Source organism: Drosophila montana, unplaced genomic scaffold (assembly GCF_035044405.1).
Source record: "Drosophila montana isolate Dmon_TW-CO22-7 unplaced genomic scaffold, ASM3504440v1 contig_2556_1, whole genome shotgun sequence".
Lineage (NCBI taxonomy): Eukaryota > Metazoa > Arthropoda > Insecta > Diptera > Drosophilidae > Drosophila > Drosophila montana.
Genome location: NW_026997420.1, coordinates 146,163 through 167,792, shown reverse-complemented (window position 1 = coordinate 167,792; position 21,630 = coordinate 146,163). Strand labels below are relative to the sequence as shown.

At 38.1% G+C, this 21,630-nt stretch overlaps 1 protein-coding gene across 1 annotated transcript in view; it reads right to left on the bottom strand.

The window, feature by feature from the left end:
* Positions 1-21,630, bottom strand: part of Atg2 (Autophagy-related 2) — a gene marked incomplete at its 3' end in the record, with an annotated part of 359,806 nt that overhangs the window by 214,826 nt on the left and 123,350 nt on the right. The window contains exon 8 of the mRNA XM_064682913.1: positions 13,038-13,158. Within this exon, the coding sequence (XP_064538983.1) occupies positions 13,038-13,158 (121 nt within the window). The remainder of the gene's footprint in view (positions 1-13,037; positions 13,159-21,630) is intronic.

The following is a 21,630-nucleotide window of genomic DNA, read 5'->3' as shown; positions in this document are numbered from 1 at the left end:
CCAGACCTCTCGCTGTAGCTCGTCCTATCACCCGGCTGAAAAGACGACAACACCTTGCCCTGCTGTCGTAGCAATAAATTGTAATTATTCCTTAGTATTTTTAAAATGCTGCTTTTTAAAAGCAGCTCGCGCTGCGCGCTTGTTTGCTTTACTAGTAGTAAAGAAAAATTAAAAAACCTTGTCCATTTTACAAGGTGTAGCCTCTACACGTACCCTACCTGCCTTGTTATGGCCAATATTGCTGGCCGATTCCTCGCATACTCAATAAAAAAAAAATAAAAAAAATATATATTCACATAAATCAAACTGAACTTAACATGCCTGCCAGAAATATTCAATACACCAAGGCAGTCAGACTCACAATACAAAGTTGCCGCTGCGGCCGCAGGCCTATTCCCTTGGTGAAATACGCGTAATTTCAATTAGCTTTAAGATTTAGCTCTTATCCTCAGATCCCTGCTTGGGCGCCAATGTTCGAGTTAAAGTCCTCCACGAGCGTAGAAATTAATAATTATTCGGACAAACCTCCTTCCCAGCAAAAATACACTTAAGCTCCAACTCCTTCAGTCGACAGAATGCTGATTACAGTTCACTGTATAATACATCGATCGAAAATGTCGATAAATTCAATTAACATTTTAAGGAGTGTAAGCAAAAAAACGAACATCGTTACTAAATACTAGTTAATAAGTTGTGGTGCGAACAACCTGCTTCTGTTTTTGTTAGAAAAGTGTTCAGGGTATTTGATAGTCGGAGACTCCTGACTAGAGCACTATTACTTGTTTTTAAAGAATGTTGATATGATTCAATTTTATGACCAATCAGTTTTTCTTAGCATCATTTGATGTATCTCTATATACAAAACTTACTGACTGACTGAGTGGTGATTAACCCAAACCCTAAGAGCTAGGAAACTTTCACTGTAGTTACCTTATGTGAGAATATTTTAACTACAGGACCTAACGTGAACACTAATCAAACTTTTTTAACTACGCACAGAAAAAAACGTTCCCAAGCAGGACGTTGAGTTTATATTTTTGTATAACAAATTTTAATTTCTGTATGCTTTAATTAGTTAAACTTGTTTGCCGTTCATTATTTATATTATTCACTTCTTTTTAAAATTTATGAATAAAAATATGGAGATCTGCTCTTATTGAATAATATATTTCTATTAGTTGTCGTCGGAAAACTCAAAAATATTATGTTTTAAGATTTTTATGTGAAAAATGCAAGCTAAGGACTGGGTTTGATCATGTGCGTACACAGTAGCTGCGCTGGTGGATGCAGCAACTCCACCAGCTGTGTACGCCAGTTGATCACCCCGGAATTAGAGCTCTAGTACCTGTACTTTGCCGGCGAACCTGAGTATATTAGTATCGCGACAGCTGTATAAAGCAGCGAGGACCAAGGGCACTCGATTCCCCAATGGTGTTCGGGGATATCATTCCACACGGGACACCCTATGCGGTGCCGCATTTAAGGAGATTTCTGAGCGTATAGTATAGCAGCCCAATGGAAAACCGATTTGAGATTTTATATAAGGTTTATTCTTAAGACAGGCACACTTAAGTTTTGTAATTACTTTACTTTACTATTTTACTTTTCTAACTTTAGTGGACTGTAACTAACTCCGTGATGCTCTAGTCCAATCTTTGCCAATATAAAATGGGATTGCACATTTAAAATTTCATTCATGACAGATGACTATAAATGCACACAAAAATTGTTTCATTGATTAAATGCAAATCCTTTGCAAATCTTTTTGAATAATATTTCGAAATACATTTATTACATTCATTACACATTGACGATTAAAATAAAATAATGCGAATAGCATAACCTCTATGCGCCGAAGCCTAATATAATAATCGTAGACGGGCACAAAAAAGAAAACAACATCAAAATAAAAAATGTCAACAACTAAGGTGAAACAGCAAAAGCCGATGCATGAGTGGTCGAGGGGTTGCACTTGATTCTTCCAACAATCATATTTGGAAACAGGTGTTTGATGTGAAGACTAAGCATGACGAATGTTGGCAACTATTTGAAGAGATAAAATCCAGTAGCTTCAGCCGCCTTTGTTAAGATGCAGCTGCTTCATTTTACAGGCGGTCAGTATCTGAATATCGGAGCGTTTGAATGACCGTCCCCTGTCTCAGACCAACATATCGCAAAAGTGTACACAGCTATCCGAGACGCTAAAGGTTTTACTTTACCCACGTTAACGCCATGAGGAGACTGTATGAAGTAGTTCTGGAGAAAAGACAATTCGCAAAGATACGCCTCGTAAAACGTTAAATTGCCAATAGCACAGATCAATTTACCGGCTAAATCCGGGTGCAGATCAGTGACTTAAATATTACCGTAACAGAACAGTAGGTCACTGAGCGCAAAGTCATGCATGGTATGATCGTGTCATCCATGATGGTGGACAGGGCTTCAATGAAGAGTCTTACGATTGTGGAGGTAAGATATGGTACACATTTTCTTTAATAGTTCTGTGTTTTTCTGTAAGTCAGATAAATAATATAGCTGCACAAAATGATAAATGTTTTGTCAATATCACGATAAATTTTCGTTAATATTGATCAAAAAAAAAAGTTCCCTTGGCAGGGTTTGCACTCGCAACTGACCGCAATACTGGCTGCCGCCTCTATGCAACAGCCACACCAACCAAAAAAAAAAAAAATAGTTTCCTTGGCATGGTTCGTACTCGGAACTGACCGCGCTCCTTTCCGCCGCCTCAACTCAATAACCACTCCAATAATTAAGCCTTGATGAGAAAAAGCGAATTAAAACAGCAGCACAGAAAACAATACAATCGCAATTGCAATGATGTGATAGAATTCAAAGAAGACGCGCATGAATGTGTGTGTGTACATGAATACAGAAATTCTTGGAATTTGCGCTTGCCGCCGCTGATAGGAGAAAAGTCAAAACACGTTTTCTTTAATCGTTTCTTTGTTTCTTAACCGATTTTGATGAAATTTTCTAAAGTACATCTTATTGTACTAGAAAATATTCGTGTATTATCAAAAAGTCAGTTGCATTTAAATTGTGGCTTATATTTGTGGGCAGAATAAATTGGTGTTTTAACTTGATTTATAGCTATGTAGTAGCGGGAGGTGGGGATAGCTATAAAATGAAAGATACTTGATATATATATACTATTCTAGAAGCTACATGTCAAGTTTGGTGCTTCTAGCTCTTATTATTTACCCAATTTGCTCAACACACAGGATTTCCATATCGATTTTTATCGATTTCTTGGAAACGGGGCAAGTTATCGAATATCGGTAACAAACTCGATCTGCGCGGGCACTAGGAGGACCTACAGCTAAAATTTCAAGTCTCTAGCTCTTATAGGTTCTGAGATACGTGCGTTCATACATACGGACGGACAGACAGACGGACATGGCTAGATCGACTCGGCTGTTGATGCTGATCAAGAATATATACTTTATGGGGTCGGAGATGCTTCCTACTGCCTGTTACATACATTTGCACAAATACATTATACCCTTTTTACCCATTTTCAATGGGTTCAGGGTATAAAAACACCCAGCATTATTCTACAGCTAACTAGTGATTCATTAAATAACTTATTAATTATAAAATGAGCATGTCGGTAAAACATTAATGTTTCATTCTGTACTTACAGTCACACAATAATAGTTAATAGATTACAGGCAGCACGCAGACTTTATTCTTCGCAAAGCGGACGATTAGGGTTTACAGCTGTAAGACGTCGGAGCAGAAAACTTATTGCTTGTGTGGTAATTTCAACAATCCTATACATATCAACCCTCTGAGTCTCCCCAATAGATGTTAAATTCGAGAGCCGAAGAGCAATGCGGCATATGCGGTCTACTCCTAGCACTCCTGCGCACAGTATCGCACAGTGGGGCACGCATGATCCATGATCATAAGGAAATCACTAACGAGCAATGGAAAGCTATGAAGGATGCGCGCGCAAATGGTAGAATAAACTATCTTATCTTATCTTATATCGGCGATAAAGATACGTACACTTTTTCTCAAATTGTTAACTGGGCATAGTCATTTCAAAGCTTAACTGGACAAATGTATGCATCCCGCGAGCAGAAATACCTACCTACCTACCGATATATAATTGTTCCATTATTTTTTAATAAAAACAAAAACAAGTATATATATATATCCCTTAGTACCCACACTAAAAAAAGGCATAATGACATTCTTCGATGATATTTATTTCATCTTTATGGAATTTTTAACACATCAATATGTTGTTTTATATACCAAAGCCCAAGACTGTAGCTGCACAATTGAGTGTTTTACAATTTTGGGGAAACGGGAGGAGATATCCGAAAAATTATATATTTTTTTATATATTGTGTAAGCACACCAAATTGTATGTTGTCTCTAGATCTTGAAGTCGCTGAGTTGGACGCGTTTATAACAGTAAACGTAAAAAAATCTCTCCATTTATTTTGAACATGATTCTTGCTGACATAAACGCAATGGTTTCAAGCAAAATCGGATTCACACTGTGTTTTATTTTTTTGCTGATAGTATTTCTATTTTCTGTTAATCGGTAAAAAGCGAAAACTGTTATAGGTAAACAGACCAAATATGTAGTAAATTGTTTTCTTTAAAATAATTGTTTATCACTAAGCAAAATCACTCAAACCAAAAACAATACACTTCTTCTAGTGGGTGGTAGAAACAGTTATTTTAAAACACTTCGCTGACAGAGTTCTTTTTGTTTTCTGGTCCATACGTATGGACGGACAAACGAAAATACATACCCACATAGTTAAATCGATTCGGCAACAACTGTACATATGTATGTACAGTCTGTGAAGAATGAGTTTAGACATTGACCGAAAATGTATTATCTTGTTAATAATAAAAACGTACTATTTATTTCAGTGCATTGGATTTTTGTATTCATTGTTCAAAAAGAGTGCAATTCCATAGCAAATGCAAGAAAAAACAAAAGGTTCTAGTCGGGAACTCCCGACTAGGCGATACCCTGAACCCTCTCCTACCGACAGGCGATAGGTATAAAATGAAAGAAACTTGAAGAAGACGCACATAAATGTGTGTGAGTACATGAATACAGAAATTCTTGGAATTTGCGCGTGCCGCCGCTGATAGGAGAAAAGTCAAAACACGTTTTCTTTAATCATTTCTGTGTTTCTTAACCGATCTTGATGAAATTTTCTAAAGTACAACTTATTATACAATAGAATATTGGTGTATTTTATCAAAAATTCAATTGCATTTAAATTGTGGCTTATATTGATGGGCAGCGTAAATTGGTGTTTTGACTTGATTTAAAGCTATAAGGTAGTAGCGGGGAGGTGGCGATAGGTATAATATGAAAGATACTTGATATACATATATATACTATTCTAGAAGCTATATGTCAAGTTTGGTGACTCTAGCTAATATTATTTGCCGAAATTGCTCAAATAACCGATTACTTGGCAGCGGGGAAAGTTATCGAATATCGGTAACAAACTCGGTCTGCACGGGCACTAGGAGAACCTACAGCTAAAATGGGTTAAAAGGGTATAATGTTTTTGTGCAAATGTATGCAGAAGGAAACATTTCCGATACCATAAAGTATATATATTCTTGATCAGCATCAATAGCCGAGTTGATCTAGCCATATCCGTCTGCCCGTATGTTTGAACGCAAGGATCTCAGAACCTATAAGAGGTAGAGACTTGAAATAGCTGTAGGTCCTCCTAGTGCCCGCGCAGATCGAGTTTGTTTCCGATATTCGATAACTTGCCCCGTTTTCCAAGTAATCCAAATTATATGAGCTAGAGTCACCAAACTTGACATGTATATTCTAGAATATTTTATATATATCACAAATCTTTCATTTTATACATAAACACCAATTTATGTTGCCCACCAATATAAGCCACAATTAAAATGCAATTGACTTTTTGATAATACAGGAATATTATCTAGTACAATAAGTTGTACTTTAGAAAATTTCATCAAGATCGGTTAAGAAACACAGAAACGATTAAAGAAAACGTCTTTGACTTTTCTCCTATCAGCGGCAGCAAGCGCAAATTCTAAGAATTTCTGTATACATGTATACACACACATTCATGTGCGTCTTCTTTGAATTCTATTAACCGCATTGCAATTGCGATTATATTGTTTTCTGTGCTGCTATTTTGATTGGTTTTTTTCTTATTAAGACTTAAGTATTGGTGTGGCTGCTGGGTAGAGGCGGCGGCAAGTAGTCCGGTTAGTTGCGAGTTCGAACCCTGCCAAGGGAACTTTTTTTTAACTTATTTTTATTACTACTAAAGCAAACGAGCGCGTAGCGCGATCTTCATTTGGTGTTGGAAGAAGAGGGTTCAGGGTATCCCCTAGGCGGGAGCTCCCGAATAGAACCTCTTACTTGTTCTTTTTGTCTTTAACAAAAATCCCCAACCTCGAGCCAGCTAAACAAATAATTATAAAATGGAAAGGTAGCCAAATCCAGCATACAATACATCATTATAAATCTTACATTTGGCGTATTTGTCAAATACAGAGTTTAATATGTATGGTCAAACAAAGTTGGCTGGCGCAAGAGCAGGATCTGGGAAAAATGGATGAAATTGTTGAATACTGCTTGAAAGTTGTAAAGTTGTTACACGCAGTTTTAAAAAAATCGATAATGGTGTAAATCAGTTGAAAATTTGTGAAATTGGAAGTCGCGCCGCAGCGTTGCCCTCCCCTTTTGTAGAAACCGTTATTCCTGTACTCTTGAATATACAGAAAAAGGACGCGCAATATGAAAAAGACAGGGAGAGACAGGACTTGCGTTCGAGTGGAAACGAGATGGCAGAGGTTGAACCACAAACGTCGCGTGCAAGTGAAAACAAGACGGCAAATGCTAGAGAGAACAGCGAGGGAAACAGGTTTAATGTAAAACGAAAAACGAAAATCGCTCCGTGTGATGTCAAGCCTATGCCAATAGAAAACGGTTCAAGATTTTCGAAAAAACGATGCAGACGCTTATGACCTCACAGATACTTTTTCTTGAAGCGGAAAGCTTGTGTCGTTATGATGAACTTAAGCGAGTATTATTTACAGTATTTATATGTAGCTAATATAATGTGGAAATTCGTCATCAGCTGCAAGGAAAAAAAAATGAGTCGCCGCACGTGTATATGCTATATTTGAAAAAAATATCATCAGTTGGTTACGTTGAAGTTGTGACTGTTATAAGCCAAATTGTAAACGGTCTTGACATAAAAAACGACTACAATTATGCAATGTATCGCTGTAAATCCTTCACAGCGCTAAAGGAAGAGTTTGAATGAAATGTTTTAATTATACTCAAAGTGCTCATATTTCACAAAACTGCCCTGATAAAACCGATAAAATTGATAAAGTTCGCGTCATTGCTAGTCACAGTCGCATTAAAAAAATTTGGAAAAAATCACGCTGGCATTGACTGCCTCGTAAATACAGGTCAGATGTGACCATAATCAAAGAGAGTGTTGTGAAGAGCATAAGAAACGTGGAACTTTTTAAAAGCACATCTACAGCCATATAAGAACAAATCCAATTGGATGATTTTATCCAGAGATTGTGGTTGATAAGATGCAGACGGACCAGTAGTTTTTAGTCGTCCACAGTGCTCGGAACGATTACAATTGGGCATGATTTTATCAAAAAAAAATTTCGTTTGGTCGCATGCAAGGATCCAAATTTTTAACGCTGGACGCCGATTCGTTGCTGATAGATGAGTCTGCTCCTATATATAATGTCAGCGAAGAGTCAGCTTTTATAGCTTTTATAACGTTGAACAGATGATAGACAGCAGTTATCAGACGCGCCTAAAAGCTGCAAAGCAGTGACTAATTCAATTGAAGATATTTCCCGACGGACTGATCAAGCTGACCAAGCAAAGAATCGTGCGCAAGTTTTATTCAAATGTAGCGAGTAGAGCTGTTACCGTAAAAAGGAAAGACCGTAGACTACGGAAGGAGATGGTAGATTGGTTCCCTGTGCCAATCATGGATGAAATATTGAGGAAGCTGCAGCCGGCTAAGTGGTTTACCATAATGGACCTTGAAGTATGTTCATGTTCTCATTTAAGGTTAGAGCACATCATATGCAGCCTATGTCACAAATTAAGGGCTTTTCAAATTTAATAAAGCGGTCTCGGCTTTAAAAACCCAGCCGCGTTTATTCGGCTCGTTAATTGTATATATTTCAAAATTTGATTAGCTCTGATGTTCTGCTTTATATGGACGATACTATTGTTTACGCCGCGTGGCTGGATATATGTATGCAAAAAACTAAGTTGGTTCTGGAGACTGTTGCGCAATTTGGTCTAAAAATTAAATAGAAAACATGCCTAAAACAGCTATTTTTAATCGAGCCTGACATACACATTTATTAGCGGTAAGCGTCAACAAAGCTCCACACGGATGCGTCCAAGGAAGGTTTCGGAGCTGTGTTACTGGAGAAGTTTAATGGAAGCTTTCACCCGGTTTATTATTTTAGCAGAAAAACTACAGACGCTGAGTCTAACCGTCACAGTTACTACTTAGATGTCAATGCAGCATACCTCGCACTCAAGAAGATTCGACACTATCTGTTGGGGCTCCAATTTAATCTTACCACTGACTGTGTAGCGTTTAAATAGACAACAACTAAAGCAGACGTTCCGAGAAGTTTCCTAGTGAATCCTGTATATGGAGGCCTTCACATTCAATAGTTGACAGCTAACTGTATCAGTTGAATTATTATCAGTAAAAAGTGGGCAATCGGGTGAGACGCTTTCAGTGAGTTTCTTAACGAAAACAAAGTCGAGCATGTTTGGACAGCGACAGGTGTGGCGAAAGGCAATAGCCAGATTGAGCGAGTAATCCGTTCAATGTTGGGTATCATCGCAAAGTAGTCTGTCCATGATTCAACAAAGTGGTAGAAGGTCATAGGACAAAAAGGCGCTAAATCGTATGTGCCACGTTGAAATAATCACCATTTGAGATTTTGTTTGGAACTAAAATGCACAGCCAAGCTGGGGTCGATTCTTAGACGTACTCAACGAAGAGTTAGTAACGCAATTTAAAGACGAGCGCCAAGAGCTGCGTGACCAAATGAAACAGAACATCTTGCAGGCGCTGAACTGTATAGCCATGTTGTCTATAATTGTATTTCTGACAAAAAACGTCGAGCTGAGCACGGCTACAGAGTGGGAGACATGGTAGGGATCAAGGGAGCGCAGTTCGTCGCAGGACGTAACTTGACCAGCGAATATCTAGGTGCATATGAAATTACCAAAGTCAAACGTTACTGTCGGTGTGCCGTCAGAAAGGTAGCACATAACGAAGAACCAAATACTACAGATACAAACAGTGATAACATGACGTGGTGTTTTGTATCCGATAACGATGAGAGGAGGTTAACACTATTCTGATAATAAACATATATCTAACTACGATCGATAAGCTAGCGATAGCAAACGCATAGAGATGGGCAGTCATCTATTATCGCGAGATAGTCGGTTTTTGTGAGCAGCAGTGTTAAGTTGGAATCAGCTAGCCTATTATTTTTAAACACTCTTTACTTTCTGTCATTATAAATCTTACATGTAAATCGTACATGTAATTTCTTAAGTGGTCGGTAATTATTGTTCCTGGCAGCGTTAAGTTCGGGCTTTTTTGTTGGCTGTATTTTAGCAACTTCAAGAAATGTAATTTCTTAAGTGGTCGGTAATTATTGTTCCTGGCAGCGTTAAGTTCGGGCTTTTTTGTTGGCTGTATTTTAGCAACTTCAAGAAATGCCTCATATTCTCTATGTAATTTTATTTCGGACTATAGGCATGTGTATGCATCACTTTCCTAAGTAATAGGGGTATAATTTCATGCTTAGAGCCATTATCATAAGAACACTTTAAGTGTGGTCTGTAATCTCTCATGAACGCCAATTTAAAAACACTGGTTCCTAAATGGCAATTCAAAATATTGAGATATTGTTGTGTATCCACAGCTGTCTCAATAAAGGATCAATCCCGAATTTCGATGTTTAAAATTCAGCCCCAAGTCATCACCGTCAATTCGCAAATTTTTTTGGTAATTATGTTGTAATTCTTGGTACGTCATGGTATTACAGCATCATTTTTGTTCCATCACAAAATGGCGTCGTCCCAATGATCAAATTACTGAGAATTGTGCAGAAGCACAAACGATTCTTAATATTTTTTTGAGAAATGAGTGATTTCTGCCGCGTAGCTCTGGATTTGTAATTGTTGCGAAGCATTGGCTCATTTACTGTTTCAAGGGAAACCGTAAAATTTCATTCATTCCTAAGGCGCCTTGCAAGAGCTATGGTTCAGATGTTCTCAGATATCTGAGGAATTCGAGCTACTTTGTCCAACATTAAAAACTTTGAACGCTCCGACACATGGATGGAGAATAAAAAATAATTAAAAATTAACGGTTTGCATTTATATTTTTAGTTAGTTGAAAAATGATATTTTTATTCAATGCGTGAAGCCAATTTCGACATACAGTATACTTTATCGGGTGGAAAATGCTTGCTTGTGTGTGTTACCACTAACCATACAATGCAAAGACTTGTCAAACGTCGGAATAATCGGATACCGATAAATCGTCAAAGACTGAGCCCCATGGGTGTCCGCGACCATTTTAGTGTGCCCAGACAAAGTAAGACTGCTGAGAGTGGCAGCCGAACGCCGGCCTCGAAAGCCGAGCGTTCAGTATGAAGCCGCATCTCGCTCAGCGCACAACGTCGCTGCGGCTGATGCTATTTCTTAATATATGTATGTTAGTTTTAAATCCTTACAGCCCAAAAACATACATATGTGTGTATGCGTGTGCAGATTGTGCCTCGCTCACACTTATTGCTTTGCGCACTTGTGTGAATCTCCTTCTCCCTGCATAGCTTCTCAAAAACCCCGAGGTCTACAAGCATACAAATGTTTGTGTTGTGTGGATGTGCGCACAAGTAGATCGCGGCGATTGTCGCGAGCCAGAGATTTTTTCTTCAATTGTCTGCCCTTTCTGCCTGTGGTGGCAAAAGGCACACACATTCAAATGCTCTATCATGTATTTCTTCGTCCAGTCAGGCATAATGAGAAGAATCTGATATATTTATATTTATTAAAAACTTAAATTACCTAAATGATATTTTTATATATTATATTTTAATTTTTTTGTTTACTGTGGGGACCAAATTTGCTTAAAATTAAAAAAAAACTATGTCGTATTTCTGCAAGGGTAATTCTTCGTCGGCTTGTCGAATATTTTAAGAAAAGACCAAACATTGAAAATGTTCAATTTTTTCGACTTGCTACTTGTGCACACGCACACTCTTTCGAGTAAGCAGTTGGGTGACATTATTAAAGGGTTTGGCCTGTTCATGTGCAAAACTCCTATTTTCCATGCATGGTTTAAGCGTAAGGGTACCTGAACGCTGGCATGTGTGCATAATAACTTTTTGGGCCTGTCAAGCACACACACTTACACACTTTTCTATATGGATGGAAGCATTTTTGCGTTTGTGTGCGTGTTGGTTGCCTGCCTGCCCGATGCAAATTTGACCAAATTTGAAGTTTTTGGCATTTCTGAATTTCGAGCTCTACACACAGACATACACACACACACAAAAATGTGTGCGAATGAGCCGATCAAGGGTTTGTCGTGAGACAGAGATATTTTCATCAATGGGTGCGTAAATTTGGGCGACGGTGGGCTTGCGGCCGCGTAAGGCACACATGTGTGAACAGGCAACGAAAACAGGTGAACCGCACTTGCCGCTCGTTTGCACTTATTTGGTCCCCACAGTAAAAAAAAAATATTAAAATATAATATATAAATATATCATTTAGGTCATTTAAGTTTTTAATAAATATAAATATATCAGGTTCTTCTCATTATGCCTGACTGGACGAAGAAATACATGATAGAGCATTTGAATGTGTGTGCCTTTTGCCACCACAGGCAGAAAGGGCAGACAATTGAAGAAAAAATCTCTGGCTCGCGACAATCGCCGCGATCTACTTGTGCGCACATCCACACAACACAAACATTGGTATGCTTGTAGATCTCGGGGTTTTTGAGAAGCTATGCAGGGAGAAGGAGATGCACACAAGTGCGCAAAGCAATAAGTGTGAGCGAGGCGCACTCTGCACACGCATATACATACACATATGTATGTACTTGGGCTGAAAAGATTTAATACTAACATACATATATTACGAAGCTGCACCAGCCGCAGCAACGTTGTGCGCAGAGCAGGAGGCGGCTTCATACTGAACGTTCGGTTGTCGAGGCCGGCGTTCGGCTGCCACTCTCAGCAGTCTTACTTTGTCTGGGCACACTAAAATGGTCGCGGACACCCATGGGGCTCAGTCGTTGACGATTTATCGGTATACGATTATTCCGACGTTTGACAAGTCTATGCATTGTATGGTTAGTGGTGTTACATACATACATTTGGATTAAATCGTTATTCACATTTTGGGTTAAGGGTATAAAATATAATGAGCTGACTCGCAATTCAATTAACAAAACCTCTAATTATATGGTGGGATGCGTACAACGTGATTAGTGACAAATTGATGCCCCTGTTTGCAAATGCGCAGCTTTTTATACCCTGAACCCATTAAAAATGCGTAAAAAGGGTATAATGTTTTTGTGCAAATGTATGTAACAGGCAGAAGGAAGCATCTCCGATCCATTAAGTATATATATTCTTGATTAGCATCAATGGCCGAGTCGATCTAGCCATGTCCGTTTATCTGTCCGTCTGTCTGTCCGTATTTATGAACGCAAGGATCTCAGAACCTATAAGAGCTAGACACTTGAAATTTTAGCTGTAGGTCCTCCTAGTGTTCGCGCAGATCGATACTCGATAATTTGTCCCGTTTCCAAGTAATCGATAAAAATCGATCTCGAAATCCTTTTTTTGGAGCAATTTCGGCATATAATATGAGCTAGATTCACCAAACTCTAGTCGGGAGCTCCAGACTAGAACCTCTTACTTGTATTACTTACTCTATAACAATTTTAACGTTTGGAACAAACGCAGAAATTTCGATATTAGATGAATCCTTGCAGTTTTTACAGAATTCGTTTATTTCGTCAGTATCTCCGGGTAAAAAGAAATCGCTTTTATCTAAAAAATAATCAAACAAATTTCATATTAATTGTAATGACAATACACTGTCTTTTAAAATGAATTAATAAAGCAATAATGTATTAGCCGAATTACTTTATAATGACAATAAAATAAAAGCCGTAGTAGGTCATTTGAATAAACATGTCGATAATATATTAACATATACACAAGAAGAAATAACGGCTATCTTTGACAACCGAAGACAATATACCCAAAGCTTCTTACCGCTTGTTTCTATAGAAGACATACCATATGAAATAGTAACTTGATTTTAAACGTTTTGCAGATCTGTCCGGGGAATCGGCCAGTTCAAAATTGCTGATTAAATTCAAAACATCTTAACAAAGATAACAAGTAAGAGGTTCTAGTCGGGAGCTCCCGACTAGGGGATACCCTGAACCCTCTTCTTCCAACACCAAATGCAAATTGTTTTTGTGGCAGGGTTTGAACTCGCAACTAACCGCACCACTTACCGCTGCCTCTACTCAAGGGCCACACCAATAATTGAGCTTTAATGAGAAAAAAAACCAAAATACCAGCACAGAAAACAATACAATCGCAATTGCAATGCTGTTAATAGAATTCAAAGCAAACACGCATGCATGTGTGTGTGTGTACATGTATAAGAAAATTCTTGAAATTTGCGCAGCAGCTATGCTGCTAACACGTGCGCACATAACTTTTGTGTCTCTTAAACGATCTTAATGAAATTTTCGACAGTACATCTTATTGTAGAATAGAATAAAGAATATTTGTGTACTCTCAAAATTCCAATTGTATATATATTGTGGCTTGAATTGATGGGCAATACGGCAAGTTGCCGAAATTGCTAAAAACAAAAACAGGATTTCAATATCGATTTTTATCGATTACTTGGAAACGGGGCAAGTTATCGAATATCGGAAACAACTCTCTAGCTCTTTTAGGTTCTGAGATTCTTGCGTTCATACGATGTATAGAGCCAATAGTTTTTTACACACTCCATTATGAAATAAGATAGACATATTCCACTTTTCGCACTATAACTTCGATTTCAGTAAAAGAACAAACGAAACAAGGGAGTTAACCTGTTGGGCACAGCATGGAAATACGTACCCAAAACATAATTAAATGTAAATAATTAATAACTTCATGCTTGGATGCTACAATTTACTAGATAGACAAAATAATAATTAATGTTGGGAATATATCTCCTTTATCAGTAGAAAAAATTTTATAATTTTCGTATGCTGATGATGATGATCTTCTTTATGTAATAACGAGTAAGAGGTTGCTGGTCACCTAACCTTTGTGTTCCTTAACCGATCTCGATAGTACATCTTATTGTGCCATAGAATATATTTGTATTCTCAAAAAGTCTATTGCAAAAAAAATTGTGGCTTAAATTTTTGGGCTATACAAGTTGGATTATTAACTTGATTTATATCTTTGTGGTGGTTGATACTTGATAAATAAGTTAAGAACAGTTATTGCAAATACTAAGAGGAAGTACTCATGCAGCCAGCCCAACGATCACGGCTAAGGTGCATGACCAATAATCGACACGTGCGCCAAATCAGCGCATTACTAAGAGCCACCGTGGGACAGCTCCACCGTGGGATTCAACCTGGGCACCCGACACCAACCAATTGGGCGGGAGCGTCAAAGCGGCATCGGCGACAGCAGCAGCAGCAGCGACAAACCAACGGCGACAAAACGCCAGCAGCAGCGGCAATGAGAGCCTAATAAATATAAAACCAAATTTTGTCAAGTTAGTTCTTAAGAAGCACTACAAATAAACAGTTGTGTTTTTTTTTAAGAAAAACAATCAACGATTGTTTTAATTGGCGCCCGATCAGGGACCGGGTCGAAACCAACGAAGGATAACGCGTCGCGAAACAAAAGTGCCTCAAAAGGAGCCACAAAGCGCGAAAGTTTAAGTACTCCGAAAAGTGCCTCCAAAGACAATCCTTACGACGATCCTGCGAGACATGCCCAGTCACCCGCCGTCGCTACATCGCTTTGCCGTTACACCGCGGGATAAAATGTTACTTATCGTGTAGGATTAATGTTTAAGTGACAGAAAAAATTAAGCAAGAAAATAAACAAAAATACTTTCATAAGATTAAAAACAAACTTAAAAAGAAAAAAGGAAAAATTTAAATTTTACAAATTTGCTTCTCAACTTTGGAATATTTTAAGATCGATATACCCTATTATTTCATTTAGATTAAGTAATCTGAAAACCTATCTACAAACCCTGTTATAATTTTTAAATTTTACCACGCCCAAGCATCAAGTGCCCAATAACAAAACGTAAATCGATAAATAAACAAACCACTGCACATGCAGTATAACATACTCCAATTCCGCGACTCCCAAGGGACCCTCCAAAATAGAAGGAGAGAACCATCCACTGGGTCTAGAATAATTAAAATTAAAAAAAAGCAAGAGGCTCAAGTTGTCCGATTCATCAGAAATGCAGGAAAAGGATCTTTCCGACGCGCTAGCTAATATGAAACTCGGTTCATCTAGTAACCCATACGCCAGTCCAGGGCTGAAGCAGGTGATTTTGTCTTTAATTAAGGACTCACTTCAGGGAGCCGAAATAATACGCCAGGCCATCAACGGAGAAAATGGCGAGCATTTAGCCGATATCCCCCTCACGAGTCCAACTCAGGGTGAAGATTCAGAAAAGGTTCCCGAAATAACGCGTTTAAGGGAATTCTCAGGAGATAAAACCGCATTCGGGTCATGGAAGAAAAACTTTGAAAGAATAATGGCCATATATAAGGGCCAAGAGCTTACCTATAAATATTATTTAATTACTCTAGCCATACGCAATAAAGTAATAGGAGAAGCGGATACTGTGCTTGAGTCGTACATTGCCACAATGAATTGGAAAGCCATTTCCAAGTGTCTTACAGAACATTACGCCGATAAGCGAGATTGGAAAACTCTGTTTTGTCTGTCTGTCCGTTACTGAATTTTATCAAACGGTATACCACCAGTTGTCTTTGATTCTTAATCAGATAAGTGTTCAAGAAGACACACCCGAAATAGTAAGGGCTTTGATAAGTAGTTACCGAGGCAAAGCCTTTGACACGTTCGTGCGATGTCTAAATGGCGATTTGCCTCGACTCGCCACGCCCTGCAACTGTGCAGCTAAGTAGAGAACCAAGAACAGAGAAATTCCTTTATACCCAAAATTAGACAACAACCGCCACCTCTACCACCTAGACATTTTTCAGCTAACTCTAATCCTAAATACCAACCACCAAAAATTATACCAAATAATAGCTCCGGACAGTGGAGAAGACCTGATCCGACACTGTATTACATCCCAAGACCAGTCGCGAACTACCAGACTACACAACCAACAATAAGTCAACAAGTCAAACAATTCCCTCAGCCGACATATGCACAATACGCTACACCCCAACAGTTCTTTGGGCCTAGACCACCCTATCCGGCGCCTCCGCGCCCAATGGCTCCCAAACCCGTACCGATGGAATTAGATGGTTCCATGCGGACCGGAAATATTAACTATATGAACAGGCCCCAAGCAAACGATTTCGTGGGCAAACGCCCCCCTACTGCAACCATCGGACCTCCTTCGAAATTCTCACGACAGTTCCATATAGCTACTGAAGCTTTAGAGCCAGCAGTAGAAGAGACTGAACCGTGTGCCTTATATTACACAGACGTTGATGAACAAGCCTTTTTCGAAAGCGCAGAGTTAGAAGGAGCTACCGCTTTATCTGATCAGATCGCGTGCGAAGGCACAATCGAATATAACCCGACCATGGTTTTTAGACTAAATTTTTCCTCGCTGCTTTATTTCAATTGTGTAACGGGGACCGGAACGACACTAAATTTCCTCATCGACACCGGTTCAAACCAAAATTATATCCAACCCAACTTAATTTAGAATCCTAAACAGAACGAAAAGACATTTTTCGCAAACTCAGTTGGTGGACAAACAAAAATAACACACCACAAAAAGATGTTCTCACAAAAAGATAAGCCAATCAAATTTTCTTGTTACCCACACTTAAAACTTTCCATGGGATATTAGGAAATGATTCCCTTAAACAGCTTAACGCTGTTATTGACGTTAAAAACGATATATTAATAATAAATGGTAACTATAGAATTAAAATAAAACAACTAGCAACTCAAGTGGTCAATAATATTAAAGTAAGAACTGAACATATGTCAAATACACAGGAAAACCTCATAGCTCGTATTACTCAAACACACTCAGACCTTGTTCGCAGACCCAGACGAAAAACTGACCTACACCACGAAAGTGTTAGGCGAGATAAGAACAACATCGGACTCTCCGGTGTTTAGCAAACATTACCCCTACCGTGCTTCTCTAAGAGGAGAAGTAGAAAAACAATTACGTCAGTTGTTGCACGGCATTATAAGACCTTCACGGTCGCCGTACAATGGGTGGTATGGGTGGTCCCTAAAAAGAGCGATGCGTCAGGAGAAAAGAAGTATCGTATAGTCATCGACTATAGGAAACTTAACGCGGTAACAATTTCGGATCGGTATCCGATCCCTGAAACCGGAGTAATAATCGCACAATTAGGCGAGAACAAATATTTCATTTCTTCAAATTCCACTCAAGGAGAGAGATATAGAAAAAACAGCATTTGCAGTAAATGGAGGTAAATATGAGTTTACCAGACTTCCATTTGGGCTGAAAAATTCCCCATCAATATTCCAGAGGGCCTTAGATGATATTCTAAGGGAACACGTTGGAAAAATATGCTACGTTTGCATCGACGATGTTATCGTCTATGGTCAGTCCGAGAACGATCACGCCAAACACCTAGAAATGATCTTCACGACCCTAGGCAAGGCGAATATGAAAATACAAATAGACAAATGTGAGTTTTTCACAACCGAAGTCGATTTTCTAGGCTTTACCCTATCGGCGAACGGCGTAAAAATCAATTCCAAGGTAAGAGCAATAGAAGAGTTCCCCATGCCCACCACCCTCAAGGACTTGCGTTCTTTTCTGGGGTTATCGAGTTATTATAGGAGATTTATCCGCGACTATGCCAAATTAGCGAAACCTCTAACAACTCTTCTTAATAAAAGTAAAAGTGACATTTGACAACAGCGAACTGGACGCTGTTAGTAACAAGAACCACAATAGGATACTCAAAAGGAGGAAAAGCTACCTTGAAGAGAACAATCATGAACTACAATACAAACCAGGAACTTCAAACCTAGTTCCGAACGCTTTGATCAGAAATCCCCCAAACCCTCAAATAAATAGCACAAGTGCAACGGTACATAGAGACGATAGCTCGTCACATAACCTCATACCCGTCATGGAAGTTCCAATAAACGTTTTCAAGAACCAACTTTTCTTATTAACTTCAAATACAGAATCATATGAGTTTAAAATACCTTTTCCAACTTGCCATAGACATATAGTTCAGAAACCTGGCTATTCCGAAAAAGACTTAATACAAATACTAAAGACAAGGTTTAACCCCAAAATTGTAAATGGACTATTCACATCAGAAAGCAATATGGGCAAAAACCAGAATATCTACCCCTTACACTTCGGCACCTACAAAGTACGATACACGCAAAAACAAGTAGAAGACGTAACTTTTGAGGACGAACAAACTGAAATAATAATAAAAGAACACACCAGAGCTCACAGGAATGCAATAGAAAATAAAATTAAAATCTTGAGCAAATTCTTTTTTCCCAACATGAAATGTAAGATAGAAACGATGGCAAAAAGCTGAGAAACTTGTAAGGAAAAAAAGGACGATAGGCACCCGCCAAAAGGCGAGCTACAACCGACACCCATTCCCTCTTACCCCGGTCAAATTATTCATTAAGATTTGTACACTACCGAAAGAAACATTGTCCTAACCGCCATAGACAAATTTTCTAAGTACGCTCAAATAAAAATTTTCAAATCCAAAGCAGCTGAAGACATCAAGCACCCACTTCGTGAGGTCATGATCGCCTTTGGTATGCCGAAATAAGTTGTTATGGACAACGAGAAATCATTAAATTTCGCATCCATCAAATTCCTATTGGAGAACCAATTGAAAGCAACCGTCTACACGACACCGCCCTAAACCTCAGTAAGCAATGGTCAAGTTGAAAGATTCCATGCAACTCTGATTCCATTCAACCGAAATAATGAGATGTGTAAAGAAGGATGACGGATGTGTAAATTTCGTAGACCTAATATTCAAAGTTGAATTATACAACCAATCCGTACACTCCACAGAAAACGCAAAACCCATAGATATTTTTTTCGTAACTCAACATACTAGCGTCCCTCAGGAATTAAAAGATACAAGAACTAAAATCAGAAAAAATATCATAAAAGCAAGAATAAAATAATAAAACAGTATGAGACAGGAGACACAGTATATGTTCATATTCATATGGTTCAATCATCAAACCAAAGTACACAAAAGAAAAAGTAGCAGACAATAGAAAAACTACAATCAAAACACAAAATGGTAGAATCATCCACAAAAATAATATCAAAACATAATATACTATTCAGTATCGCAGGAGAATTATTAGAATTTTCCAAGATCAAAATAGCAACTAGCGGTAAAAGCATACTCTATATTATAAGCATCCCATTGTTAACTAAATAAATTTGCACGGCCATGTTATTAAAACCAGTTAAAAAAGGAAATAGAATAAATAAATAAAAATTTGATAAAATTGTTAAATGCAAACAACATATTTTCGGAATTAGAGAAAATTGTGAAGCCCATAATGATAAGGTTATTTGTAGTGAAAACAACTTGGTTGAATTAAGCAACGACACATGCATTACACATCTGCTGAGAAGCCAGGTGGCATATTGTACAATAGCTAATAGCCAACATGTGGTCGACCACGAAAAAATTTTTACCGGTACGATTCTGCTTAACGATTTCAAGGGCACAATCGGCATCGATAAGGAGACAATGGACTCGAAGGGGACATTCCTTATCCAATTCAAGAACTCTACAGTAAGAACTGGAACATCGAAAACAATGATGTTCGCAGAAACAACTCCACCTTTGCTTCAATTAATGGCGGAAAAAACAAAGGTCGACGAAGTTCTGTCGTTACAAATGCTGAACGAGATCAACATTAACAACACAAAAGAGCAGGAAACCCTTAGGAGCAGCAACACCAATACGAAAACCGTAAACGTTACGCTCTAAGGCACACTGCTCATCTTAATAGTGGCAGTAGTCGTTCGCCTGATTAGGCAAAGAAGCACCTCGCTACAAATCAACGGGGATGCTACTCGACCTGAAGCCATTCCAATAGAACACTCCAACACTACCCAAACACGCTATTAGATCGCGTCCGAGGACGTCCGCGTTTAAAGGGGAAAGAGTTAAGAACAGTTACTGCAAATACTAAGAGGAAGTACTCACGCACCCAGCCCAACGATCACGGCTAAGGTGCATGACCAATAATCGAAACGTGCGAAAAGTCAGCGTATTCTTTAAACAATCAACGATTGTTTTAATTTATATATACTTTTCTAGAAGCTACAAGTAAATTTTGGTGACTCTGGCTCATATTATTTACCAAAATTACTCAAAAAGTTGGCTTTCGATATCTATTTTTATCCATTACTTGGAAACGGGGCAAGTTATCGAAAATCGGAAACTTGATCTGTGCCGGCACTAGAAGGACTTACAGCTAAAATTTCAAGTGTCTAGCTCTTATAGGTTCTGAGATCCATGCGTTCATACATACGGACAGACGGACGGACGGACGGACGGACAGACAGACGGACATGGCTAGATCGACTCGGCTGTTTGATGCTGATCTAGAATATATATACTTTATGGGGTCGGAGATGGTTCCTTCTGCCGGAGATATATACATTTGCACAAATAATACGCTTTTTAACCATTTTAAATGGTTTCAGGGTATAAAAAGAACATACACAGTACATAATACAATCGCAATACTCTCGTAATAGATGAAATTAATAAAGGTATACAAGTAATTAATCACGTAGACATTATAAACAGATGCATTATACATAGATAGAGAAAAAATAATGGAAGGAACCAATATTTTGTGCATTTATCTTTTCTGTCCAACTAGATGAAGTTATCAACATAATGTTAAATTACACACAATAATAATGTAACCAAATTAGAAACATTGTCTAATATTTAGGCAAAGGAAATAATACAAAAACACATGAACAAACTATAGCACTTACAAAACTTATTATTATTGTTATCAATTATATTTATATTTATCTATAAATATAAAGGCATTCCTCATAAAATAATTTTAAAATATAAAACGATAAGAAAGCACTCAGAAAATAAAAATATTTTACATTTTCCAGAACACAAAAATTTGTAAATTTATCACAAAATGAAGAAATCTTAAATATCCACCTAAGGACAGGCTAAGGGCGGCATAGTTACAAGCATATATAAAGAACATAAATTATATGTG